This window comes from Corvus moneduloides, chromosome 3 (assembly GCF_009650955.1).
Source record: "Corvus moneduloides isolate bCorMon1 chromosome 3, bCorMon1.pri, whole genome shotgun sequence".
In the NCBI taxonomy this organism is placed as follows: Eukaryota; Metazoa; Chordata; class Aves; order Passeriformes; family Corvidae; genus Corvus; species Corvus moneduloides.
Genome location: NC_045478.1, coordinates 42,386,855 through 42,414,687, shown reverse-complemented (window position 1 = coordinate 42,414,687; position 27,833 = coordinate 42,386,855). Strand labels below are relative to the sequence as shown.

Here is a 27,833-nt window from a genome sequence, read left to right as displayed (position 1 = left end):
CTCACATCTTCTTCAAATTTTTTTATTAATCTAAGAAATGCTTCTTACTTAAGCAATCACTTAAAAAAAACAAACAAAACATACAGGACAGAAATTGAGCCTTATCAACACTGCAGAAATGGACCTCAATCACTCTGAGATATGATACCTTCAAAACAAAATCCCCCTGTAGTCCAAACTAATGATGCTGAGAATTTTTTTCAAGTGGTTTCTTACTGAAGGCTAGAATGAAAGGCTATTCTGGAGGCACAAAGGGCTAAAAAATTGAAAGAATTTCGATCACTGAGGGGAAAAAAACCCACAATCTTAAGATCCATCCTAAACAACCACAGCATTCAGGGAAAACACAACAGTAAATTAGGCTCCAACATTACGGTATCTATACTGTCAAACACCATCACTATATGTATCATTCCTGCCAGGAAAAACAAAGACAGATGGTAGTAGAAAAAGACACTCCAGAACAACCTTAACCTTCGTGTACTGATGAATCAAAATATTTACAATATTTTTCCCCCTACAGAGCTCATTCCCAACAATTAAAGCTCTTCTAAACTGCTGCAGCATATTGCTACAGAAATTTTGGCAGAACAAATTCTTAATTTACATAACTGTTCAGAGTAGTCACCTAACTTAGAGGAAGAAAAATCATGCATTCTCAAGTATTATGGACGTTCTGAAGCCTCTCATTTATTTTACTCATAACTGTTTACATCTTTCATTGCTTTCTCATCACAGGGCAATATCCATCCGGTGATATCAAGGTCGATAGCTTCCAACTGGCATGAGTGTGACTGGAATTTGCATGCCATTCACTACTGGAATGTCACTTTTTGAAACAGCATCTTTCTTGTCTCGAGCCAAAGGAGAGATGTTTTGGAAGATCTAGCAACATATGTAGGTGCACAAAGACCCCTTGGTACTGCCCCAGCTCCCACAAGCTATCTGCCCTGAGTGACTTCACTGTCACTGACAGCATGGAGACAAAAGGTTTCCTAATTCAGGTACCTTGTCTGTGCAAAATTCCTGCCCCAGAAAAGAAGACAAACTCTGCAGGTCCACAGCAAGCCCAGTAACAGACTTCAGTGTTGAATCTTAGCTATGTCCAAATGTTTCCATAGTTAAAAGTGCAATTAAAACACATGTCTGATAAAATCTTGACAAAACGTTTTTGTGGAATCTAGAACACAAACTAACACCTGCCCAGAAGCTGCTGCAGCTCCTTTCTGGCCTACATTAGACATTTGCCTTTCTATAAAAGTCAGGCAGATTCGGGGTGGCTGGTCCACATGGGGAACACCCAGAACGGGGAGTTTCAAAGCTCTCCTGGTTTCCCAGTTTAAACTGTCGAACTCCAACATAATTGCTTCTTTTTCTTCTCTTGCAACTACCTCCCAGAGTTGCCTCTAGTCCCTGAAATTTCTTCAGGCTTAGCAGAAATTCTCCTGGAAAAATAGTCTCCTAAGTATGTTTCTTCTCAATTTGAAGGTTCTAACTGTTCAAAGCCCAAAATTCAGTCAGGGGTAAAACCCACACACAAGACAAAATTTTAAAAAAATGCATTAATTAAACAATTGCTTAAAAGACCCTGTGAAAGGTTTCTACTCTTTACTTATTTTCACTAATCAGAATTTGATAGTAAAATCTCAAAAATCTCTTGGAAATGAAAGCATCCCATCTAGAAGCACACATTTGTGCAATATAGTATGCACACAGAATGCCAGAGCAGCAGACCTTATTTTATCTCCTCAGTGCTCAAAAGGCCAGAACGCAAAGAATTGAGGGTTTAGAAATCACTGTCAAGGATCCTATGTCTTTCACTACTAAGTATAAGCATCAGATAAGTCAAGAAATGCGAGGGGATATACTACTACTACCAGTTAGTAGTACCAGGGTGGTTTGGCAGTTTTTTGTGTGAGGAATAAACTGTTAAAAAAATTAGAAATCAGGTTTATAAAAATTTAATAATTTCTTAGGAAAATCTTGTAATTTTTAGCCTTTTGGAACTGTTCCTCTATCTCCAAAGTAGAGAGATAGAAAAATACAAACACAAGATTCCCCTCCACTCCCTGCAATCAGGGTAATCAGGGTAATTGAAGTCCTCAGACCAGAGAACACACTGGCAAGTATCATATGAAAGTCTCAGATGGATGAGAAATATGAAGGATAACTTTTCTTTTTCAATAAAAGAATTAAAATGAGACAAATATGTGGTTGCTGTAGGTATGTGTAATTACACTGCATGATATTTTTGTTTGGCTAGTTTTTCCCAATAACTCTGTCATCTGTTCTCACCCAAGTGATTAAATTATTTCACTTTTCACTTGAACTAGAAATGGGAATTAGATTAATTTATAACTATCACTTCCCCATGCTAGTGTGGCATTAAATTACGGTCATTTTTGGCCATTAAGTTCATCATAATCCAGTCAGCAGAATCGATCAAAAACACACAGCAGTGCCATGAATTTCTTATTAAATACATTCCTTTTTTGCTGCTTTGTAGAAGCTGATCATCAGTGTCAGAAGCTACATTACATCTATTTCTGATTTTTCAGGCAAAAGAAACACATTCTGAATCAAAAACAGACAACAAAAAAATTCATTATTTTAAATGAACGTAGCATTTTCTCTGTTCAAATCATACTCACTTTACTTTGTAAGTGCCCACTGAAGAAATGACCCATGCAAGCATAAATTTCCATCTGCTACTGATCTTCTAACCATACTTCTTAGCATAAACTCAAACTCTACTTTTAAAATATCCCATTGTTTTTTGACAGTAAAGACAGTGCTCAATCTCATCTTCTGTGTGGTTCGTGCTGAGCTACAGTGTTAAATAAACAACACTTCAATTTCCATATTAAAATTCCATTCCCTAAGAGCACTTTTGCTTGGAATTGAATGGAAGGTATACCTGCCAATCTAACTGGACCATTTTCAAAGAAATCCTGAGGCAACTTCTTCCTCTCTTGAAATATTAGGAGTACAACCTTCCTCCCATCTGCCAATTTAATAGCTGCCCAGATGTACATTTTCTCCATGCATGCTTATACAGGAATTAACAGGGCCTTTTGCTGCTTGTATGTACAATAAAACACAGTATTTTTATAAACACCGTAGGGACCTAAAAAATAAAAAAAATTGTGCTTAAGAGATGTTAATTGGTACAACTCCATTATTTTTAGTGTCCTACTAAGTCAAGAGCTTATTATTCTCTAAGAGTTTCTCAGAATACCCATACCTAGTGTAGTACTTTGTACATAATAACTGTAAAGTACTTTACAGATGCCGTCAAATTATTCACAGTCTGAAAAGCAGACAAAAGATTAAAGGAGTTTTTCTGGAATACTTTCAAAGTAAAGAAAAAAATTCTTTGTAATCATCTGTAAACTTGAACAACACAAAGAGATGTGACGGAGTAGCTATATATGGGTGGCTTTTTAAGCATCTGTGGTAACTGTATTACTTATTCAGAACATCGCTGGATTTCTGTAGGATGTACTTAAACAGCAAACACTGTTTTCAGATAAAAACTCTAAAGAATTGAACACGCCTCAGCGGCCTTGCCCCTGCCAACTGCTTCATGCAGGCAGATCCCAGAATCAACAGGAACTGGCAAGGCTACAGCACTCCTTTACCCTGTGAGCTACAGTTAACAGGATTGTGGCCTCTGGGTCTACTCCTGATCTTTTCATGACTGAACAATCGCTGCCATGAACATTTACGCAAATAAGACTAACCCCAACTTGCTTTTGAAACGTTTGTAAGATTTCTCCTAGCCCTACAAAATTAGAAAAATTCATGACAAGCTTTAAAAACTGTAGTCACACTATTTGCTAGGATCAACATCTGCAGTTTATTTCCCCGTGGTAAGATTTAAACCGTAATCCCATTTATTTCGCATTTTACTGTGGTGTCTGGTGCCAAGCCCGCTGCTTCCCAGTGTTTGGTGTGACAGCTATGGATCAGCTGTCACTCCGACTCCGCCAGAGCCCGCTCAGACAAGCCGGGCTCGCTCCACGGGGGGAATGCAGCCTCCACCGATGGCCTGGGAGAGCGGCAGCAACGAGCCATCGGCAACCTGCGGCATCGCAGCGACCCGCGCTCCCTCGGGAGAACTGCTCCAGATCGACCAAACGGGAAATTTCCTGCCGGGAACCAAATCCGTCCCCACCATCAGCTACAACCACCTGAGCAGCACCTTTTCAACTGCGAGGGCTGCAGATACAATGTTCCAGCAATCACGGTGCCTAGATCACTTGCAGTTGTGATCTCTCGCATATTTAAACGCCGGAGAGGAGCAAAAGCTTGTTTTTGTCACTCAAACGAGTCGCTTCAAGTCCAGGTTCACAAGAGCGCGGCTCACACCAAGTAACGAGACGCCTTCCAGCGCCCGCGTCGCGGCGGCAGAGCCATGTTTCGCGGAGCCGCCGCCAGCCGAGCACCTGGAGCACGTCCCTGCTTAACCCCGCGGGCAGCGGGACTCACGGCGCCCCGGAGCCACCCCGGGCTCCGGCTCATCCTACCCCCACCGCCGCTCCCCGCCGCCTCCTACGCGGAGCCGAGGGCCGGCGGGAGCGCTGCCCGGTGCCCGGGGACGCCCCGGCGGCCGGAGCTGCCGCTTGACCCGTCTCCCTGGCAACGGGGACACTGGCCCTCGGCCCCCCCTTCCCCGTCAGAGTCCCCCTTCCCCACTGCAGCGCTGCTGAGCGGCCGGGGCGGCGGGGCACGACCGGCGGCCGCCCCCCGCCCCGGTCCCGGTTAGGTAACAGGGGCGGCGAGGCGCCGCCTCGGGCCCGGCCGCTCGCTCACCTCGGGCAGGTGCCGGGGCCGCGCACGGCGGTGGCGGCGCCGCCTCTCCTCCCCGCTCCGCTCCGACGGCAGCGGGCGGACGAGCCGCGGACAAGCAACTCCCGCGCCGCAGAGCCGCCGTCCCGGCTGTGCCGCTCCGGTGCCCGAGCGGGAGGAGCTTCCCCGCCCCGCCCAGTGCGCAGCGGCGGCCCAGCAGGGCCGCACCTGCCGGAGGAGGAGGCGGGTCGGGCCGCGGGATCCCGGCGCCGGGTGTCGTCCGCTCCCGTGGCGCTGGAGGGCCGCTACTGCAGCCCGCGGTGCCCCCGGGAGGCGAGGGCCGCCGCGCTGCCCACCCGCCGGGACCACGGCCCTGCCGGAGGGCTGGAGGGAGAAGGCCTGGTTGAGTGAGCCCTTTAAGTAGCGCTAAGTTTGTAGGCAGAGCACCTGCGAGGCGGGGTCAGGAGGGCTGTCAGGGGAGCATTGGGAAAGAGGATTTTAGGGCAAGAGATACGGCTGGAAAGGATGAGGTCTCTGCAGGATAAGGACCAGAGCGCTACATCCTAGGATATTAAGGCATCAGTGCTTTATCATCCTGTTACGGGGTTTAATGTTACTTTTTAGAAACCTTATTTGCAAAAGTGATGAGGAACATCCATCTGAGATACAACTGCTGCACCATCGTGTATTTTTCCAAATGCCATCTTTGCAGGGACACAGGACCCAGCTCTGCAGAGAGGCTCAGTAACAGTGCTTTTCTCTCAGCTTCACCTCATGAAGCTGAGAGGTGGTGGGAACTTTTCTTCCCGCACCCTCTACCCAATCCCATAATTGTGAAGAACATTGAGGAGAATTAAAAAAAACAAATCTAATGATTAGTGATCCAGTCATAATCAGCACGACTGGAACATGTGTTAATATGTAGGAGAAAATACTATTTTGAGAATTGCACAGAGCAGCTCTACTTTAGAACATCTTGCCACTGGATTTTCTTAGGAGTTTAGTTCTGGTTTTCTGATCTGTGAAGTTAATATGAAAACAGTAGATCCCAAAAATCTCTGCCTCCATCTCCAACATACCTCCATATTAAATTTTACTTACATGCCACATCAGAGGAGTTCAAGTCTTTTTCAGATAACAATTCCTTAAGACTTTTCAGCATGTGGGCCTTCAGTTAAGCCTACTGACAGATGAGTTGTTTCTTGTCAGGTGTTTGTGAAAGGTATCTAGAAATACCCCAATTCCTCATCTGCAGAGCAGACAGTAACAATTGGAAAGTTAGCTCAGAAGGTGCACCGGATGCAGTATATGGAGTGTTTTGGGTAATAATGCAAAGCTTCCCAAAGTCAAGGGTCAAGCTGCTTGGTGCTTATGCAGTGCAGTACCAGGCAGAAGCCCATGTTTGTTCCAAAACACAGGCATAAAGACAAAGCCAGTGCTTCACTAGAACCAGTTAAGTCATGTGCAACACGAAACTGTTATGACTATAGTACCTTTCTTTGTCCAAGTGGGTTTTGAATGTCTCCAGAGAGGGATACTGCATGACCTCCCTAGGCAGCCTGTTACAGGGCTCTGCCACCCTCAATGTAAAGAAGTTCTTCCTCATGTTGAGGTGGAACTTCTTGTGTTGTGGTTTATGGTCACTGCTCCTCATCCTGTTGCTGGACACCACTGAAAGGAGTCTGGCAATACATCATATCGACTATTAGAAAAAGTCACAGAGATTGACAATGATTTTTATTCTTCTTTTTGTAAAATTCGCTCTTCTGGAAATACATAAGGAAGGGCTTTTTTATCTTCTGAATCCAATTCGCAGCACTAGAGAAAGACTGCAGATGTTCAATGATCCCATATACAAGACAGGTGTAAATGTGAAAGGCTCAGAAGAAATAGCTGAACACAACAAAAATGAAGCCTACCAAATCTTGGAAAAAGGTGCAGCAAAAAGAACTATTACAGCTACTTACATGAATTCATATTCCAGTTGATCCTACTGTTTTTCCTTGACCATTCATATGAAAGTGATTCAAGCAGATGGACAAGAGCTTGTTAGAACTGGGAATACAAACTTGCATGAGGTAAGAACACTTCAGTTTGGGGCAGTTGATAAAAGAGTTTATGAAGCTGGAAATACCAAGTCATCTATTCTGATCCATGAAAGAGTTATTGCTGCTCTTGTGGAAGAAGACACAGGGCATCCTAAGAGGATCCTTCAAGACTTTTGTAGAACACAGAACATCAATAATAGCCACAGTTTCTCCCACATCTATAAATCCCGAGGGAAAACAGAGTACAGTGAAGTATGGTCACAGAGCAAAGAATGTGATGAAACCTTAAGTTAACCAGCAGCTGCCTAAGGAAGATACTGAAGATATTAAGCACCTAAAAGGGGACCTCGCTGCTGCACAAGAGTAAAATGGAATCTATATTTTCATTGAAAATTCATGTAGCCCTTAAAGGAAAGCTGACAGTTTGGGAAGAACGAGTATATTGAGATAATGAGCACCACGGAAAAAGTAACGAAAACAATCACTAAACCATTCACAATCAATAAAAGCAATGAAACAATGAAAACATCTGCAATTCAAGGAGAAATAACTGAAAAGAAGCATAGACAGATCGGCAAGAAACCAAGATTACTCTAGCTGAGAAAGAATATATGGTTTCAGTTCCGAATACACAAAAATTCATGGCACAGCTAGCCATTTGGTCAGTACTGTTAATATAGATGATGTGTCTGTGCAAAACTGTATCATAAGAAAGCTGTTGATCAACACAATCCTATTATCCAAATAGATTTGCAGGAGAAATTAATGTTCTGGTCAATAAAGTACAAGAATCAGTTAGTGAGAACTGTCTGAAGCAGCAACAGATGTTGACATCTTATACATATTTTATAGGTGTCCTCCTATCTATCAGTTGTTCAGCAGATAATGTATTTGCATTAGTTGTATTAGGGTCTTTCACCTCTGTTAAAAAAATGCTGACCACTGAATTTTCTCAAGTGTCTGAAAATGTGTTACAAAATATGACTGTGCCATTTGCTAGTAAAGCTGAGCCATTCAGGTTGACTGAGAAGCAAATATCTGGATCAGGAGGAGCATTAAATATCTTGACAGCAATGGTAGAAATTGTCCTGGAACTAATCTATTTGTTTCAGAACAACATAAGGAAATTTTCTGGTTGATGAGATGGAGGGCCATGAAAAACAATTAGTATCTTCTTAGGAGATCTCTGTCTCACTCTGAAAAAAATTACAGAAACAGCCTATTTTTTTTCACAGCTGCAAAGTGCTGTGGGAATTTAAGAGAAGTGGAAATGGAAAAGTGTGTACATACAAAGAATGCAAATGAATTAGTGTCCTCACTATAAAGCTAGCTGGACCTGTTGGCACAGGAGATGCAGAAGAACTTAGCTTCTATACTGTCAAAAAATGCAAGTTGGAAGACTACCATCACTGCTGGGCAAGAAAATGTGTATCTGGAAACTATTGACCTAGCAAGCAGTAAAACTTCTGCTTCAAAACAAATTTATCGCATCTCTGGATAATTTCTTTCAAAAGCTCAAGGACATAAATGGTGGTTTATGGCCATACGTTTCATGGACATAAAAGAAGATGCTGTTGTAATCCATAGTCTGTTCTTAGCAATCTAAAAAAGGCACCTCAGGACACTGGTAAATGGAGGGAATTTAAAACTGCTCAGATAGTCAACTTTATGGATCAGTAACAGTCCTTCAGCAACAAGAAACAGCAGCTTCAGTGCTTGCAGCAGGGAACAGAAGGTTTAGGAGTGAGAGCCGTATTTTTTACTGGATATTTTGTTCTGCATTAAGGTTGCAGTAGATGCGGTTCGGAACTACTGCACTGTAAGAACACATCCTCCAATACATTTTATTATACGCATATCAAGAATACAAATAGTTGTGTTCAAAGATCCTTGACATACTGCTGGAACTAAAACAAACTAATTGCCAATTTTAAAAGCATTGGAATTCACCCATAAGAGCTACAAACCAATGGCCTATATTGACCTTAAAAAAGGAAAGAGTATGTCATGGTGCTGCCAGCCAAGTCCAGGGTCTCCACACCCGTGCTCTCATTTAGAGGCCTGCCTGAATGACTCCTAAAAAAAGGATCTTCTTATCGATTTCCAGTTTGTGCTCACTAAAAGCCAGTCAATAAGTAAGAACTTATTCACAGCATGGAATTGTCCTATAGCTATTGAAAGCTAGACAGCAAGCAATTCTGTGTAACGGGGAGATGCAATGGATTTATATATTATATACAACTTCTCTCAAAAACAACAGTAAATTATGACTTGCAGCATTTACCATTAAAGAGACAGAAAAATTATCCTTAAATAAAGGCTTGTCAAGCTCTTTTACTCTCTCTCTCTCTCTCAAAGCTCATATTGCCACAAATATACTCCCTTATATATTTTTTAGAAGACTGACTTCAGAGATTGGCATCAATGTAATTTCTTTATCACTGCAACATATGGCAGTCTTCCCTGCTGCCAAAACATGGCCGTGTTTCAGCCTCAGGGTACAGCTGGCTTGAACTTAAAACTGAGACTGCTTTCAAACATAAATACAGAATTTTGTGTTACCCCTTCAGACACTATGAAGAAAAGTAAATTAAAATTTCTGTCACTGGAACCTCTATGAATACTACAGTGCGTCATGGTTACAGCCACACCAGGAAGTATTTTTTCCTCCTGGTTTCCAGGTAACATCTAAAATGATTAACAGTCACTGTGTCAGGATCATGTATCACTCAACTATCCATACTGAACACTTATGCAGTTCAGATTCCCGTATGGTTTGCAAGATTCTCATCTTATGGTGATTTATGATGAATTCCCCACACAGGCACAAGTTACAGCAATCTCTGATCATGTGCAATCAGTGTTCGTGTAAACCTTCTGTTCAGAGGTTTTTTACTACTCATCTGTACTTAACCCATCAATTCCTCTTACAGTGCTCTTCATGATTTGCAAAGCTGAATGTAAACCTGCTGTACTGGTGGTGCATGTTATCTCAACATTCTGAAAATTAACCAGATAAACACAGGCAATTCCTAATTGCGTCTGAAAGTATACCCAGCACCACTCTTTTGATTAAAAACATGAAAACATCAAACACTACATTATGTTCTGAGCAGTTCTCTCAGCTGAGCATTTTCCAGGTTACACGTCAGTACCACAAACATCTAAAAGAAACAAACAGAATAAAAGTCCAACATTAAAAAAGGAAGAAAATGTAGTATCTGCAATCCCACCCTCTATCATCATTGCAACTGGAGCTAGAAGAAAACCCCTAAGTGCCTCGGGTTTTCTGCTGGTTGGTGGAGCTGACAAACACAAACTACATGAGAGCACCTGCATAAAAGAAGCCCAGTGGGCAAAAGAAAATTAAAACACATAAGGGAATAACTATTCCCTTCTCAGTAGAAGCTATATAAATAGTAGTGTTAGCTGTAACATTGAAGTTGTCTAGGTTATTGCTTTGACCTGGTTCTTTCATTTGGAACAGATTTAGTCACATGAGGTGACATCCCCTATCGAAGGAAAGAAACTTCCTGACAGGTAGGGTGTGTAAGGTCCTGCTCGAACTTTGCAATGCTTCCTCTGCTATGTATGTTTTTCTGAATACAGCCCTGGATGCAGCCCTTAACATTTGCAGAAAGGGAAAAAGGAAGTGGAGGTTAGACAATAAACGAAAAAAACAGTTCTCTAAGCAACCTGTATAGTACTTTTGGTAGGTAAATTGCTGGCCACTGAATGTTAACAATTTTCTTATTCCTCCATCTCCCTTTCCTAGATCCCCCCTACACCCAAAGAACAGTTGAGCATGGCTCAGCCTGAAGCTGGTTTAAACAAAATCATTCTCAACTTCTAAACTGTTGAAATCAAAAAAGTCTGGCACATTAGATGTGATACTCCACAGCTTTTATTTCTGTGAAGTAGGAGGTGTATTTCTAACATCAAGGAAACATATTTTACTGTCAGTACTCTGAAAATGTAGCTGCTTCATTCAGCATGTGGCTGCAGCAAGAGCATCAGGCTGGAGGCTCTGATGTATGAAAACCTCTGATCAGATGAAAGGGATCATGACATGGCTGGCAAAGGAAGAGTAAGGATAAAACCTGGGGTCAGGAAGAGGGAGAAAGACCATGCACTCCTGCAGTGCTTTTTACACTGTGATAGATGAGCTTGTATATGTAATGCTTTATGGAGCCTGTTGTAAGCCTTGGTACTGGCACTCTGCTAACAAAAGCGTAGACCTTTGTGTAGAGCACTCTGCAGGTCTTTGTTTTCAAAACCAATGAGTTTTTTCTTCCTTTTTTAATGTTGGACTTTTATTCTGTTTGTATAACAGTGTCTTTAGATTACTCTTCCTTCAGCCTTTTCTTACATTCAGGTCCTTTCTGCAAATGAAAATAGCATGGGGATACTGAAGATCTGAAAGAATGACTGAATGTTTGCTTCACTTTTAATTCTGGGGCAATTAGACAACCAGTTATCCCCCTCATAAGAGGGAGGATTCAGGTGTTAGAAACCTGCAGGGAGAGGGAGAGCTCATAAAAGTAATTTATTGAGCTTAGTCTGTCTGCAGAACCAAAGGATTTTCTATCATCCCTTCCACAACTACAGCTGGCACAGCTGACCTCACTGTGCTAAGTATGCAGAGCAGCAACTCCTTCCTCACGCAGTTAAAAAAAAAGTTAACTGTTTAATCATAAAGCTCTCCTAGTTTCTAACCTCTGAAGATGAAAAGAATAAGAAGAGCCAGTGGGTACACAATGGAAACACAGCGTGGGACAGTGAGCATGTGTAGTCTTCCTCTACGTGGGACTATCTACTTTCCAGGCACCATCTTGAGAATAGCTGATTCCATATCTGGTCAAGGACTTCCAGCATTTCGCTATGCAAAAGCACCTGCAGAAATCAGTTATCATAGGCTGCTACACCCAGCACTCACAGTTTGAGGCTTGCTACCTTTTAGGTTGTTTCAGCATATGCTACCAGCCTTTCATCCTTCTCAGTATGTGTTCTAACAGCTCTCTGTGGTTTTTAGGGCATTATTGAAAGTTCTGTATGGCTTCATGTTGTGAGAGCATGAATTCATAGACAGTGTTAGGAAGAACTAGGTAGATATCCAAAATAATGATGTTCTGTAGATACCAGCGATACAAGGTCACAGCTTACTCCAGCTCCTCAGTGTCTGAACTAAGACCCCTGCACCTTTGTCAGGATTTGTGCACTGGAAACAGAAGATATTCTAGTCAACATATTCACAGAACAGATGAGTCCACTCACAGTGGTGCTTGGGCAATATGGAAACCTCAGTTTCTGAAAGCCTGTTATTTTCATGTGCATGATTGGTGCTGTTAAATCAGTGAAGGAAGAACTTTCTTAGTCACACTGGTGGCAGAATAGTAACTCTACTTATTCAGGCCAAAGATTCACCTAACACAGTGTAAATGAACCCTGACAGGCTGACATTCCAATGTTTAACTCCTTAGTTAAGGAACAGTAGAAATATGGAATAGACAGTTTCCTAAAAGAAATCTGTTTTTTCAAATAGGATGGAATCTTTAATCAATCATATAACTGGTGATAGAAGGTGCAAGTTCCACACGTATGCAAATTTGCTTATTTTGAATGTCACAAAAATACCAGTAGAGATAAGGAGCATGCTTGTTTTAATTTATATTTTTTTGTCCATGTTTGCCAGAAGATATGTTATGTCTTTTTCCATTCTTGATATTAACTAGCCAAGGAAGTTTCTGAATACTGCAAAAGCCACTCTAAAATATCTCTGCATAGTTACCCAACAAATGAGAGACTGAGACACAGTTCTCTGAAGGGTCTATGCTTGCTTTCTCAAAATTTCCTTGTACTGGTTAGGCTGCATGCATGGTGGTCTGCAATATTATCATTTGGATCATGATGAAAGACAAGAAATGGTGCTCCATACATCAAATACTAGACAGGCTGACCATGTAGCCCAAGACTTGCTCTACCTTGATAAGAGATCAGATTTAGGTGTAATAATTGTTAATCCATCTAGTATATGTGGGAATAGTTCTGTATGTATGTATGTACTTGGAGGTGAATTTCTGTAACTCAATCATTTTTTAACAGGCATACTAGTCCAGAGCACAATGTTTCTCTTTTCATCACTATAAAACATCAGAGATGCTAGAACAAAAAAACAAACAAACAAAAAAACCCCAGCAACACAACAATAAACCAAAGATTTGACAAAAGAGCAGGACAAAGAGGAAGATCCTTAGCACATCAGTTAGAAGTCCTCTTCTTGTCACTGACAAATTAGGAAAGATAAAATCACTACTTTAGATACCAGTCTTGAAACCCCTCAGCCATTTTCTGGATCATGACTGTACTTGAGGAAGACATATGTGCTATGCTTCTTACTCACCCTCTTAAACAAGGGGTATCTGAAAAAAAAAATAGAATAAAAGAACAGAAAGTGAGTGGTTTTCTGCACAGGCAGTGGATTGAACTGGCTTACCACGGAGGCAGAGGAGCCCTTCTTACCAAGGGGGCTGAGGGGTGGCTACTGGCAGAAGAAGGATTCTCCTTTAGAGACAATGCACTGTTAGACTGCAGCTTTAAATTGCTTCTGGTAAGCACACAAAAAAGATACTTGAAATTAACTTCAAGATGATGGATTCCACTCTGGGAACCAGGCACTTGTCTGCTTATATAGACAGAAAAGTCATAATGGTGCAGGAGACACTAAAAGGCTGCAACTTACTTTCATGAGAGGTACCTTTGATTTATGAAAAAGTCTAAATCCTATTTAAGGTTACTAGGAATGATAGCCTACTTCCATTCCAGCTACAGTCAAATAACCTTTTCTTAAAAATTTATTTTATCCAAAACAACTGAAGTCACTGCTCAAATTATTCACCAGAATGAGAGGCCTGGAGTGGAAGTTGAATAATCTGGTCTGAAATCAGGAGGGTTGAAAATTGTCTGGGGAGTCACTCTGTAATTTGAGAGAAAGATACAAAAAGCAGCTTGGAGGGAGACAGGTTATGGAAGTCATTAAATGAAACATTAGGGTTGTGACAGCAAGGGCTATAATGACAACAGCCCCTCCTGCCCACAAAAGCAACAATAGCATACAATTGTGTGTCTGTGTACATGTGTGAGTGAATGTTGCCTGGTGGGGGCCTGAGACTGAGCACGGAAACTATCTCCTATTTCCTGCTGTGTCCAGAAAAAAGGGGATTATGTATACAGTTTGATAGGAACAGAACCCAAATGAGCAAGATGCCTTCAGAAGAGTCGTTGAAGTCATCTTCTGTTTTGCCCAGTGGGAATAACCTGCAAAATCAGAAACACCAGATAAAATGTTAGCATTAAAGCAAATATTGTTTCCATTTAACTCCCAGTCTACAGGGGCAATAAAAAAAATACATGTATGGTCGCCTCTGGCAAACACACATAATGCATTAATAAAATGCTAAGTTGTAAAAAGTATCAAAATTTAAACCTTTCAGATTTTTCCTGTTGTTAGGAAACAGGAACACACTTTCACAGTTTTTCATAATTTTTCATAATAGCTTTTAATTACACATTTTCTGCCTATACTTTAGCTTTTTACTCTCTATTTTCAATTTATACACTGCACTACAAAAAAAAAAAAAAACAACCCACACCTTATTTATGCCTCAGAAAAACAAAACATCTGAAAAAAATATTTAATTTTAGCAAAAAGTGTAACTGCTGTTTTAAAAATTGCAGTGTTACTTTCCACTCCATTTTCTAACCTGTCTTAGGATATTGTGGAAGAGCCTGAAATACATGTGAATCAATAGAAAGAACAAAAGGCAATGGTCGACATCATCCATTCATTAAAAAGAGAAAAATGTATCTTGCTTTGTTACTGGGAGCTGCAACAGCTAGTGGGGATCACTGGTATGTGCATTTCAGCACTTGAAAAGAGAGAGAGGGAGAGAGGACAGATTCTGAAATCGATATTGTCCTGTCTCCTATGAGAAGAGCCTGTAGTTCTGCTTCTCAACCCCATGCCCAAAACCAGAATATAGTACATCCACACAGGTGTCAGAAAAAAATGAAAACACATCATTGTTGGAGCAATTAACCAGTAGAAGATGACCCACGTTTTCCAAACAGATTAAAGTATTAAACAAGAACAAATAACTTAGCATGTTCCCTCTGATGTCTGAACAAAAAGTGAAAGACTGCAGAAGCAGCTTGCAGAATTCTAAAAATCTCAATTGTTCTTGGGGTGAGAGGTGAATTTCCCCATGCTGCAAAGAGAGATGCCCTGCAGGGATCATTTCTACAGGCTGACAAGAGATTTTACACCAGGATGAAACTGGCCCATGTCACAATCCATTGATGAGTCTGGCAGCACTTCTGACAAGAGAGGCTTTGCTGCCGTAATTCAGACAGGCCATCAACAGACATTTCCTCTGGAGTAACTCAGTGTACTGAATTATTTAAAGTCTGTCATCCACAGGCTGAGACCTGCTACTTGTAGGTACAGCAGGGAACCTCATCTCCTGGCAGCTCTTAGATGCTGAGACCTAGTCGCACAGAGAGGTGCTCAGAGAGATTTCTTTAACTAACTTCTACCAATTTTGTGCATGTGAAATTTATCATTTGTTATCACTTATCAGTATACCCCGCAGAGAATTCCTTAATTCATATTTGAACAACGTGAGTCACCCTGACAAACTGTTTATTGACTAAAGGAAACTTGACCATTTTCAGCATTTTCTAGCCCAAAAAAGTACAATAGTACCTATAGAGTTCCTGAACTAATGCTTGAGAACACTGTTTTTGTATTTTGTTATGTATACAGGAAAGTGTGGTAGCTTCATCAGGATCCCAAAGACATCTTAGATAAAGAAAGAGCTCTGCCTTCAAGGAGTCTCAGTAAGTCTGCATTAAAATGCTGGAGCTTTGAAGCTTAATCATGTCCTTATTATACAACCTAAAAATGAACTTTTAGTACATAGAGGCAGTACTTTAAATATTTGGGGATCTCTTTAATGGTGTTTTTTAGTAGCCCCCAGAGCAACCCAACACTTACATGTTTAACCACTGTATCTCTCTATATAATTAGTAAATGTAACTGTTCAAAATACATCTGTGTCCCACATGCTGCCCCGAGATTTTTGATGCTGTGGAAAGAAGAGGCACACAAAAGGGCTCTCTAACTTCAGTAATTATTTCCACTTGAACTCTAATACTGGTAGTCACGTGTTGGTATCATTGAAACCTTTTCTTCTTTCTTTAATGCATTCTCTACCAGCACAATTTGGGTATGTAATCACACAGGTAAATGGTGGTACATACAAATGAAAATGCTCAGAAGACCTGGAGGAAGAATGTAATTAATTTTCTGTATTAGTGTACATAAAGTATAATACCAGGGAATAATGCAAAATTAACTGAAAAAATCCAGCATTTGTCTCAACTATATCCTTCTCTGTGACATATGTTTAGGAATACTGCATTAGGTGTAGACCAAATCCTTTGTTGTGAACATTATTCCTGTTACACTGTGCTACATAATCCATACTGGTATATTCCTAAATCAAATAAAACATAGTATTTTATGGTAAATGAAGCAAGTAGATCATAAATCTGTTTTGCCCTGATCATCAATATGTCTAAAACTGTGTCTCTAATTAAGGGCTTCCACAGGGTATTTCACAGTAAGACATAAAACAAACAAAACCCATGTAGTAGACAGAACATAGGTATGAAGAATCTTCTCTCGTGAATTTTTTTCCTGACCCTCACTGAATTACGCTCCAAATTCTAAGAATTTTTGATTCATTTAAAATGCAGATTTTTGTACAGAGCTTTGGATTCTTTCCCACTATTTTCATTCCTATTTATCCTATTCTGGATAAATGTTATTGAAGTCAATAGGATTTTCTCTGTTTTACATGTTTTAAGGTCAATTACTACACAGTTGCTACTTAGAGTTTAGAATAAAGTTATTTCAACCAGAAATTTAAGAAAAAATTGTTTGAATCAGCAAGACTTTAATATTGTAACTCTACTGATGACTGCATATCTTAGAATATTCATTTGTTTCTTGGACTAAATGATAAATGAATGTGATATATTTCTCTAATCACGCTCTGTTGTTTATCTTTTGGTAATGCAATATTGCACATTCATCTTTACTTCAAGGCTTTTAATTAAAGGTTGTAGGTTGTAACCCTATGGTCACATTTTCTTTGCTCTGCAGTCTGGCAGCTTCCCCTAATAGAATCCTCTCCCAGCATTAGTGTAGATACATTTGCTTTTTGGAAATTAGAGGACTTGAAATGGCTTGTGGAATCAGCCAGGAAAGTTGTGTAATCTCACTATGGTATTCCTTGAATATCTGCAAAGAATCCTCTGTGTGTACCAGGCAGATTTTTAGCTACTGTGTCTAAAAGAATACAGGTATAGGACATGGACTCAAATGCTACTTAACCAGCATAACACTGATTAAGCCACTGAGCTATTAAACCACACTGTAACTTCTCCAGCTTCTTAAGATCTATATATAAGCCTTCTTTAAGACTGAGATATATATAAAATGGTTTTAGAAGTGTTTACTGAGGTCATTTTGGATTTCCTATTCTGCACAAAATTTGGCTCCTCACAGGTAAATAAAACAGACTTCAGTTTTTCATGTAATTCACACCTGCAAATACACAATTTGCAAATTGCAGAAGGATGCAATTCAAGTGTAAAAGGAATAAATACAAATGGTTCTGCAACTACTTATAAAAGCATGGAAAATCAATCCCTTGATACATCAAGTCACAGATAATAGAACTAAATTATAAAGTTATGTATACAAAATGCATCACACCTGTATAAATAGTTATGCATCATCATAAATTAAAACCATATAGAGAGAATAGAAATATCCTTTGGGGATGGAAAAATATTACATTATTGTAGAAGAGCATCTTGCCAGCACACATAGGTCATACATTTGTTATTTTTTTATGTGTTATACTTCATGAAAGAAACTCCAGCAGATAGCTAGTATTCTGAATCCATTCACCAGCTATCTTCTGGACTATCAGACAGCTACTGCAGTGGCAGTGCAGTAAAATCATGGCTACTGTTACTGCCCCAAATCAGTACAAAGGATGTTTTTTGTCTTGGGCCATATTAGAGCACCAGCAAAGCCAGCCCAAGATGAGCCAGCCACCTCTCCATTCCACCCAGTCTCTTCCCACTGCTGGTTCACCTTCCCCTCACTGGAGCTGGTACAGTTGTTTCTGTCACTGCTGGAGGAAAACAATCTGGCAGCAAAGTGCAAACTCTCACAAGCAAACCAACCAACCAACCAACCTGGCAGCAATACCACTCCAAGGTATTTGCACTCCTCCTGTCATATGCCTTTTGTTTCTCCTCTTGTGTTTCCAGTAGCTTGCTGTGGGAACAGTGAAATCGTCAGTGATTGATACAGCTTCGGAAAGTTAAGGGAGCTCTTCTCTTTCTTAAATCAGACCATCTATGCAATGTTGTTTGCTCTGGAAGTGTTCCTACATCCTCATCCTCACTCTGGCAAGAGAGAAGAACTGAAGTCAGGGTTACAAGAAATAATAAGGCTGAACGCTGTCTCAGCTAGTATTGCCACTGAGAAGAGTGCATGGGGTACTGAATCCTGTTAGTAAAAATGAAGTAAAAAGGCATGTGTAACTGATGAAATTAATTAATTCCAGTACCAGGCTGCCTCATTCTCAAATATGCTGGCTCCTACTGTGCATTTCCAACTCAAAGTAAACTGCTTCTTGAGATACAACAATCAGACAAGAAAAATATTGAAGATTATGTCAGGCATGTCAAGCCACAGTCAATCAGGAGAATTTAAATGCAATGTCTTTGCAATTAGTACTATCTGACAAGAAGCTAGTGATCTGTCTGGCCTGGTGTGTGAGCCTGCAACACTGAGCTTGCTGCACTTGCCATAAACTTCATCCACATAAGGACTTGACAAAAAGTCCTTTAAATAAAGCACTGCAGCCACCTAGCCTTGAAAATATGCAAGTGTTCAGGAACACTCTGATCACAGACTGGAATTAAGCAAAATCCTTCAATGTAGATCATTCTGTAGATACTTCAGAAGCCAGTAAATGATGGATCAGTTGAAACCAGTAACAGAGAAACAAACCAGATTAAGTAACAGAACGACCAAAAATCACTGAAAGGCAAAAGTGATCCATCAGTAAGTCCATCTCTCTTGAGTTCACCTTTACAAACTTGCAGGACAGTCATTTTTACTTGGCTCATAATCAATTCTTGCTAATTCTGTGTTCTCTGGTTCTGCCTAACACTGATGAGATAAGAAACAAAAGGATCAATGCTCTCATTGTGTTTACTGGTAAACCAGTAATCAGGATAGAGGGCTCAATTCCCTGAATCCTAATGATATATGAAGTTGCTTAAGTATCCATTTAGACTGACATCAATTATGAACAAACAACAACAAAAAGAAGAGAAGAGGAAAACAGTGTCAGTGGTAGAAAACGTGGACAGAATAAAATATAAACCTGTACTGCTGCTGTATTAGGGCATTCCTAATTTTCCTCTGTGGTTGACTGCTGCGCCATTCCCAGACCACAAATCACGAAGCAAACCTCACCTGCCTCCTCTCTAAGATTCTCTAGCTGGGCACCTGTTACCAAAAAAAGACTTATTTCACTGAGATTACCTGCCCATATGGACTTATACTCTGACTCCTGATCTTCTGAGTAGTGAAGACAGCAAAGAAATCTTAGTAGTACCACACAGTAACACAAGTTAATGACAAGACACTCCTCCCTTCTCTAAAGGGAATTTTCAATAGGTCAATCAGACTTTTGATGCTAGTTAACTATCAAAATTAATTTCTCATTTTCCACTCAGCTACAGAACTAGCTGAGAAAGAAAAAAATACACACAACATCTAATCAAAACTGGAATGAAAAACTAAAAAGATTCAAAGAACCGTCACAAATGTACTTTTTATTTTCCAGGTGCACAGCAGCTTTAGAAATGTTTCTCCTAAGAGGTATGAAAGGACAAAAAGGAGATCTAGTGTGCCAGCCCATGGCACACGTATATCATGGGAGTTACAGTATTTTTCTCTGATGTGTTTGGTGCTGCCCGGCATTGAGAACAGGCTGCTCGTGTATATGAACTCAGCTGGATAGCCTGTGTTCTTCTCATGGGCTGTTTTGTTATGTTATTTTTAAATTACCTGGAAAAATTCAGAGTCCTAGTTCAAGAAAAATGCATCCCATTTGAAACTCTATCTAAGCTGAATACACATACATTCATTTTTTAATCATCCCACTTGCAGATGCTTTATATGAAAAAAAAATCCAACCTCTTGATTATTTATATTTAGTATCAACATGGTCACATTGGTAAAATACCAAATTATTAAAAATATATTTTTTTTTTCAATCTCAGTTCTTCTGCTTGGTACAGTCTAAGAAAGATTCTTCAGAATAAAAATCTTGTACTTTTGGTGTGTCTTTATACATGAAAAGAACAGCTTTGTTCCATCCTCAGTGGTAGGAAGTGACAGGCAGAGCATGACATCACTCTTTATTTTTAACTGACTGCCTTCTGGTGAATTTATTTTGTTGTCAGTAAATATTATAGCAGTGTTAATCACATTCAGGCTTTACGAAGACAGAAGCCCTGTGCCGAGTTTGATCCCAGAAGCTGTGAGTTCTTAGCTTTTGAAGGAGAAACTTTGTTTCCAAATTTGGCACAATGGCTGATCTGCAGACAGATCAATAGGGATACGTCTCAGAGAAATGCTGAAGTACCTATAAAAGGTCTACAACCACCAAAGGCATCCATGTGGATTTTTCCATTATAGCCATACAGACAGACTCACCACTTACAAAAGTATCAAATCCTGGACTCAAGAACACAGGTTTAGTCAGCAAGTAATTGACTATAGATAATTAAATAAACTTGTCACCAGGCTGACTTCAGCAGATTTTAACAGCTTCCTATTATCACTATATCACTTGTCTTCTTAATTCATTTGCATGCAATGTCTAAAATAAGATAGGGTCAGAAAGCTTATAACCAGAGAACAAAAACATGTTTCTATCATCCTACAGACCACAAGAGCCTTTAAAATAAACAAGTGGAGAAACTGGACCTTCCTGATTCCCAAAGACAGCAGAAATCCAGCACAGACCATGCTTATGTTGCCTTGTCTCCATTGTCTGTCTAAATCTATTTGACTTCTCTCTAAGGAAAACACTGTCATTCTTTAATCCAGCATTAAATGTAGCCCTGATAACGATCACATCGTAATTGTTACTACTAAATAAAGCTACTAGTAGAAGACCAAGTTCTGAAACCCCAAGTTTTGCATACCCACAATAATAAGAACAACTAGATAGATGCAAGGGCAGAAAAAAAGATGTTTCCCACTTTAAAACAAAACAAAACAAAACAACACCCCCCCAAAAAAAAACCACAAGAAGAAGCTTGGTCTTTTTTCTGCCCTTCATTAACACTCCCACTCCAGGTCACTTCATTCAGGCAACTACTACTATGCACTAACTAGCAGCCCAGAAGGCACTAAGAGTCTGCAAACAGCATATACACAATTTCAAACCATAAGGGAATTACTTATCGACACAGCAGCTGGGATTGAAGTGTCAATGATCTCCGTTGGTAAAACACCTTATCAGCAGTCGTGGTTGAATAAAGTAGTCAACCATCAGGCTTTATCGCTTTTTGCATCAGGCCAATAGCTCTTACTCTTGTTCTTCCTACCTTCCTTTCTCTGAGGATTCTGTATATTTTCACACTTTGCTTCTTGAATCTACGAACTGATGATTCCACCTCAACAATTTAGATTCTGTCTACAATTTTACCTTTCTTATCATGCATGGCTCAAGGCCTCCTCAGTATTTCCTCACAAGTAGTTTTTGCAATTTTTGCAAAGTCAGAAGAAGGGTTATTTGCTTGAGCTGAAAAAGAGGGTCTGCACCCTGAAAGCATTGTGTAGCCTACAAATTCTCAACAGTACGGGAGAATTAAATGTCCCTCCCTGCAGTTTGGAGCCGCGCCTATCCCCGCCGACAAAAAAGCGGCGACAGTCACGACATAACGTGTTCGGGGGCTCACGCCAGCCACCACGGCTAAAAAGGAAACTCTGGGGCAGCCCGCGGCTTTGAGAGCATTCCCAACGGGACCCGCCCGATGCGGGGGCTCCGGTCACGCACGCGTTTAGAAAAGCCACGGCACAACCAACGCCGCCCCGGGCCAGCGTCGGGGGCAGCGCCGAGGGCAAGGAGAAAGCACCGCCGGGACGTACGAAGTGCAAAGCGAACCGCCTTGCCCGTAGTTCTCATTCGCTTGTTTGTTTGTTTTCCTGCGCTACTCGGCCGATTTTCTTCCGGTGCATTCGCCGGCGCGGCGCATTAACCCGTGTCGGGGCCTGCCCCGTGCGCAGGCGCGGCTGGCGGCGGCGATGGGCGGGCGGGTGACCCGCGTGTTCCGGAATTTTAACGTGGAGAACCGGGCTAGCCGCGAGATCAGCAAGGAGAAGCCCACGCCCGCGCCGCGGCACCCCACCGCCCGACCGGACGCCATGGCCGGTGAGTGCCGGCCTCGCCTGCCCGCGGGGCGACCCCGGCGGTGGGGGCGGCCTCTGTGGGCCCGGCGCGGGGCCGTGGCGCGGGCGGAGGAGGGGCAGGGGGGGGGCCGGCTGCGGGGCGAGGGGCGGCGGCGAAGCCCCCGGTGCGGGGCCGCTGACATTGAGAGCGGGGCTGGGCGCGCGGGGCATGCCGGGAGCCGCGGCGGCGGTGCCGGGGCGGCTGTGGGACGGTTGGCGGGGGCGGGGGGGTCCCAGCGGGAAGCGGCGTGAGGGAGGTGATGGAGGCGGCCTGTCGGGGCTCCGTGATGAGGGCGGGGGCTGGGGGCAGTTAATGGCGCGGTTGGCGGAGGCTGTTGCTGGGACGGTCGCAGCGGGCGGTCGGTGGAGGTGGTTGATGGGGCCAGGACCTGGGGCAGTTGATGGGGCGGGTGAGGGGGTGGTTGCTGGGACACTTGGTGGAGGTGGTGCTGGGGGTTGCTGGGGGCAGTAGCTGGGGTGGCAGTAGGGAGCGGCTGCTGAGGCAGTGCTGCAGGCGTACCACAGGCTGTGCTTCCCGCTGTGCTGTGGCGGCTGACTGGCCCAGCCCCACCATGTGAAGCGGTGTCGCTACGGTCAGGGCTGTGGGAAGAATGACACCTTCCCAAGAGGACACGTTAATTTGCGGGAGCCATGCCGTGCCTCTGGGGAAGCGATGAGCTGGCAGAACTAACAAAAAGGAAACGATTTGACTCAGATCAATCTTTTCTCCTTTTTTTTTCCTCCTTTCCCTTCTTCTTCTCACTGCCTTTAGATAGCCCAGAGATAAAAGAAGAAGTTCTCAGAAAGGATGATAGGTTCCTCACCTTGCTAAAAGATGTTTATGTGGAGTCCAGAGATCCACCAGTGCGGGTGAGTGCATCTCTCTGTACGAGCCATACCAGCATCAGCTTTGTGGTCTTCAAACTCAGCACAGTTTGTGTCAAGAAAAATGCTCTTAGTGCATAAAAGCTACCTTTTTTTGTTAGATAAAAGTGGTGGTTTTATTACTCTTCTATACATCAATAGCACTGACTGTGTCTGACCCCGGGTTTTGAACATGTGACAGATTATGATTATACAAGCTTGTAAATGCTGACACAGTCTTCCTTTTTAACATTGAGTTGATCTTATATTGTTTTTCACCTAAATTCCCATTTCTGCTTCCTATGAGGCAGGATAGTTCTCCAACCTTTTGCAAAGATAAAGGAGTTTGCCAGATGTCATTTGTTGAGTTGTTAGAAAACATTTGGATTGCTGGGGGAGCAGGGATGTGGTAGAGGACAAAGATGTTTACATTTTAATGGAGTGTTTAACTAGTGATGCTAATGTTCTACAGTGCAGAGACTTTTTTTAATCCAGCTCATGAAGTGCCTTAGGTTTTTTTCTACATAATCTTGTGGGTTGTATGGTCATCATTTCCTTATTGCCAGTGGCTGCAATCTTCTAGTTTGAAAGGCAAAGCATACTCCTTTGTAAAATGCAGACTGGGGTTCAGTGTCCTCTTTTCCATCATATTGTGCTATGGCTTGTGTGTTTTACCTGTTGCTTTATTGGACTACTTTATTCCAGCTGCTTTATTCAGCAACAAAATTTTTATAGTCATCTAGCAAAATCCCTACATCTCTCCAATTTGCCACTTACATGGTATTCAAGTCTAAAAATATTTAAAATGCAAATAGATTTCTTCAGTTCCTCCCTGAAATTTTCAAGTAATTTCTATCCTTAATTTCCATCACAGGTTAGGGCTCTAATCTTGAAGTGCTGAAGGTTTAATTTCAGTATCTTTCAATATTCATTTATAAGCCTGTCAAGAGAGATTTGAGAAAAAGCCAAAAGTGGAACAAATCTTTGCTTGATTCCATGCCTACTCCGAGGTTGCTGCCACATAAGACTTGCCCTTGTGGTATGTCTGCTTGCAGTTGTTAGAGCTCAGCTGAAATGTAATCACAGAAACTTGTGGGCAAAACAATACAAAAACTTTTTCCCATTCCTGATGTTATCCTGATGACTTTGTGCATTGTATACATGATGCCTACACACCTCTGTGTATGTTTGGGATGTCTGCCTGTGGTAAGTGGGAAGGCACCAGCTCGGGAGTCCTGAAGTGGCAGATTCCCAGAGACAGATGATCTAATTAAGATTTGAAAAATCATTCCTTATCCGAGCACAGATTTAGCACAAAGTAGAAGGAAGACATGGAGTACAGGCCAGACATTCCTTGTAGTTCAGAAACGGACACACAGGTGCTGTAGCATCCACATCAGTTTTCTCAGCATGTGAGTTAATACAGAGTGTCTGTTTGATAATCAGTGACTGTGGGCTCTGATTACTATATAAGTACTTCTAAATTTAAGAAAGGCTTAATTATATCCTTTTATTCAGTGTCATTCACTGGTTAAATCTTAATAAAAGGAAATATGTGGAAGTCAAAGCTGGTTTGGAAATGATTTGGAAATACGAAGGGACCTTGGTGAAGAGACTTTATGTGTCTACATGTTGCAGTAGTCATGGCAATTAAACTCCATACGATGCTGCAAAATAGCAGGAAAGCTTGTTCTCTAGACAGAGCAAAAGAAGGAATTTCTTCTAACAGCAAAACTTAAAATTTGAAAACAAAAGGAAGGGAAGAGAGACTACATGAAATAGTTTTCCAGTGGTATCAGAAGGATACCAATTTGTTGTATGATTTTTTTATCCCTTCCAATGAATCAGTACCAAATATTAGGTTATCTGCATTTACATTTGGCTACCAGAATCTGTAGTTTGCCTTGTATGAAGGGCTGCCAAGCCAATACAACACTTAGAGTGCAATGAATAGGAGCTTCTCAGCATTTGGTTGGGAGTTGACACTATATAGAAGAGCTGTGGAAGAAGCTAGGCTGGCTAAGCTTTTAAAAATAAATATGGGGAAAGCTAAAAGGAAACGCCATATTTAGCAAAGCGGTTTAGCTGCTACAGTATGCATAGTAAACCGAACTGCTGTTGAGCTCTTTTTGTTTTCCTTCCCTCAATTAGGTAAAAGATGGAGGTGGTGAACATCTTCCATGTAAACAGGAGGAAAAGAGACTTACAAAATTAGGCCACTTGGAAGCTCTAGATGTTAAGAAAGTTCCCATAGGCAAAATTTCCATTGTGGAGGCTCTGACACTTCTTAATAATCATAAACTTCAACCTCAAATATGGACTGCAGAGAAAATAGCAGCAGAATACAGTCTGGAACTGAAGGAGGTCAACTCTCTTCTGGAATTCTTCATTCCTTTTGCTGTGCAGGAATTTCCTAAAGAAACCAAAAAAGCCATAAAAAGTCATAAACCAAAACAGTTAACATAAAAATACTTGCCAAAACCTTGTGTGATCTCACTCGTGTCTTCATTTTACTCTCAAGTATATTCCGTGTCTGAAAATTCAGAGTCAATAACGTGTCATCCACCAAGGCTGCTTCCTTACGCCATTGAGATGTATTCCAGCAATTCCATTCTATATTGGATGGCTTCAGTGAAATGCAGCAATTACAGTCTGTAAACCAGAATATGACTAATATGTGGTATGAGAGCATGTCAGACAATTCTGATTATCCCATTCTAATGTTACGAGTTCAGTTATAGCATTTTACCTTAACTGATTGCCTTCCTGAGCAGAGACTTCCTGGCCTGCAGCTGAACAGGTACTCTGTGGGTGTTGGCTCTGTAATTTCATGTTGCACTGTTCTTTCAAGGACTTGCTGTCAAGGTGTGTGTATATAACAAACAGCTGTATTTCTCTTGTATAAGAATGGAATAGTGTTTATACTTTGTAAAGAAGGTTAGCCACAAGAGCATTTGGGAAATTCAGCTGTGTCAAACATAAAATAAAAAGAAGGTGAACAGCAAGAAGGCCTCTTTCTGGTGCTGGAACAGCAATGGCTCATATGTAACTCCTCTTTTACTCTATTCTGATTTAGATTAAATACCTGCACCTCTACAGGTGCTGTTAGTCAGGGAGTTTATAGAGTGATGATCTTCTGGCATAAGTCTCTTGCAGCAGCCCATGGCATCTGCTGTATGAGAAACAAGGCTTCATATTAACAGGTAGCAAGGAAATTCAACTGGATGTACTAATTGGACCCACTAGGAGGACTTCTGTGAATGTTTGCCCATCCTGTTACAACAATCCTTTTTCCCTGTGGAGGCCTTTTCTGATCCAGATGTGGGCTAGATCAGGTCACGTTTACTCACAGCAACTTACTCCCATGCTACATCTAGGCAGATGACACAAGGGTGACACGAACGGCGAGGTAGTAGTGGTGGATTGTAACCTCGATACTGTGACTGTTCACATCTGTGTAGGTAAGAAGTTTTGCACTGACGAATAATCCTGTAGTGCAACATGGTCAGATAAGCTGGGGAGATGGGGCAGCAGATAACCAGAACTGATATTTAAAAATGCATTATTGGTTGCCTTGCTTCAAAAAATAAACCCAAAATCTTTAATTTTATGCTCATCACTAAAGAAGGTGAATTTATTTAAAGGGTATAAGTCAGTACCAGGTTTACAATGTAACTTTCTTTTCAAGAACTTTTCTGCCATGTCTTTGATTCAGAGTCTGGTAAATGTCTTATCAAGAAGATGATCAGCTTTGTTATTTCACAGCAAGATTCCTTCAACTTTGACCTGTAACATGGTATCTCCAGTAGCGTTTGCCACAGTGTGTATGAAGGTTGTGCTTGCTTGATTAATATCTGAAGTACATAACACTGTACCATAGTGGAAGATAACACTATGTGCATTGTATGAAAATTCAAAATTGTTAGTCTTTGGATGTGTGGCTTGTCATTTGTCCTCCAATACAATAGGGTGTGGAGCTACACTCTGAAACTAATGCACCTGAGTTATGTACCACATTAAGATTTTGCACAAAATACTTTGTTTTATAGAACATTGTAACACAAATACTTTATTGTTTGAGTACTGTTCATCCTAATGTAATATTTAAGATAGCACTCAGAAAACAGCTGTGGAATGCATTAGGTACAGATACTGTTGATATTGAAGATGCTGCAATTTCCTTTAAAATGAATTTTACTTATGGATTGAAGTTGATTAAAATCACACTACAACCAGCACCAGACAACAGCTTAACCACTCTCCCTTGACCACCTTGACATGTATTTTGGCATCTTTTGTCTGCCTTCATGAAAAGTCTTGTGCTGTGGCTGCACCATGACGGCGCCCTGTCTCACTTCATGGTACACTGCTGTGTTGCTTACACCCTTCAGCAGGCATGTACTTCGGGATGTTTGGTGTTCATCATGTTCAGTGCCCCAGCCATACCATCAGGACAAAATCCTATCCACAAATGTGATGATTGTAAAGCATCCCTGTTTCTGTGGAGCCAGGAT

The 27,833-nt window shown here is 41.4% G+C and overlaps 2 protein-coding genes, 1 long non-coding RNA gene and 1 pseudogene across 11 annotated transcripts in view; 2 read left to right on the top strand and 2 right to left on the bottom strand.

Annotated features, from left to right (window-relative positions):
• The window catches only part of KLHL32 (kelch like family member 32), a 142,510-nt gene extending 137,578 nt beyond the window's left edge, over nucleotides 1-4,932 (bottom strand). For 5 of the 6 annotated variants that reach the window (XM_032105111.1, XM_032105114.1, XM_032105112.1 and 2 more), the window contains exon 1: nucleotides 4,816-4,928. The gene's annotated coding sequence lies outside the window, so the exon portion shown is untranslated. Of the gene's footprint in view, nucleotides 1-4,815 lie in introns of all 6 variants that reach the window. The other variant, XM_032105118.1, reaches the window with a different exon arrangement.
• Nucleotides 4,933-5,072: 140 nt separating this feature from the next.
• LOC116442281 lies at nucleotides 5,073-9,130 on the top strand (annotated as a pseudogene).
• A 3,352-nt stretch (nucleotides 9,131-12,482) lies between these two features.
• Nucleotides 12,483-22,027, bottom strand: LOC116442283. Of its 3 annotated transcripts, none has more exons than XR_004239477.1 (3): nucleotides 21,612-22,027; nucleotides 18,171-18,252; nucleotides 12,483-14,153 (listed from the first exon to the last, which is right to left on the bottom strand). It is a non-coding gene; the product is annotated as an uncharacterized LOC116442283 (long non-coding RNA). The 3 variants fall into 3 exon arrangements; XR_004239476.1 differs by having other exon boundaries at nucleotides 21,713-22,027; XR_004239475.1 differs by having other exon boundaries at nucleotides 18,171-22,027.
• A 254-nt stretch (nucleotides 22,028-22,281) lies between these two features.
• On the top strand, nucleotides 22,282-27,253 carry NDUFAF4 (NADH:ubiquinone oxidoreductase complex assembly factor 4). Of its 2 annotated transcripts, none has more exons than XM_032105106.1 (3): nucleotides 22,282-22,438; nucleotides 23,228-23,325; nucleotides 25,471-27,251. In XM_032105106.1, the coding sequence occupies exons 1-3, from the start codon at nucleotides 22,312-22,314 to the stop codon at nucleotides 25,783-25,785; spliced, it is 540 nt and encodes a 179-aa protein (XP_031960997.1). In that variant the 5' UTR covers nucleotides 22,282-22,311; the 3' UTR covers nucleotides 25,786-27,251. The 2 variants fall into 2 exon arrangements, with proteins under 2 accessions (XP_031960997.1, XP_031960999.1); XM_032105108.1 differs by lacking the exon at nucleotides 22,282-22,438 and adding an exon at nucleotides 22,616-22,667 and having other exon boundaries at nucleotides 25,471-27,253.
• The last annotated feature ends 580 nt before the right edge of the window (nucleotides 27,254-27,833 follow it).

Coding starts and splice junctions, on each gene's coding strand:
- NDUFAF4 (XM_032105106.1), top strand. CDS start 22,312: ATGGGCGGGCGGGTGACCCGCGTGTTCCGGAATTTTAACGTGGAGAAC. Junction 22,439..23,227: donor CCGACCGGACGCCATGGCCG/GTGAGTGCCGGC, acceptor CACTGCCTTTAG/ATAGCCCAGAGATAAAAGAA. Junction 23,326..25,470: donor CCAGAGATCCACCAGTGCGG/GTGAGTGCATCT, acceptor TCCCTCAATTAG/GTAAAAGATGGAGGTGGTGA.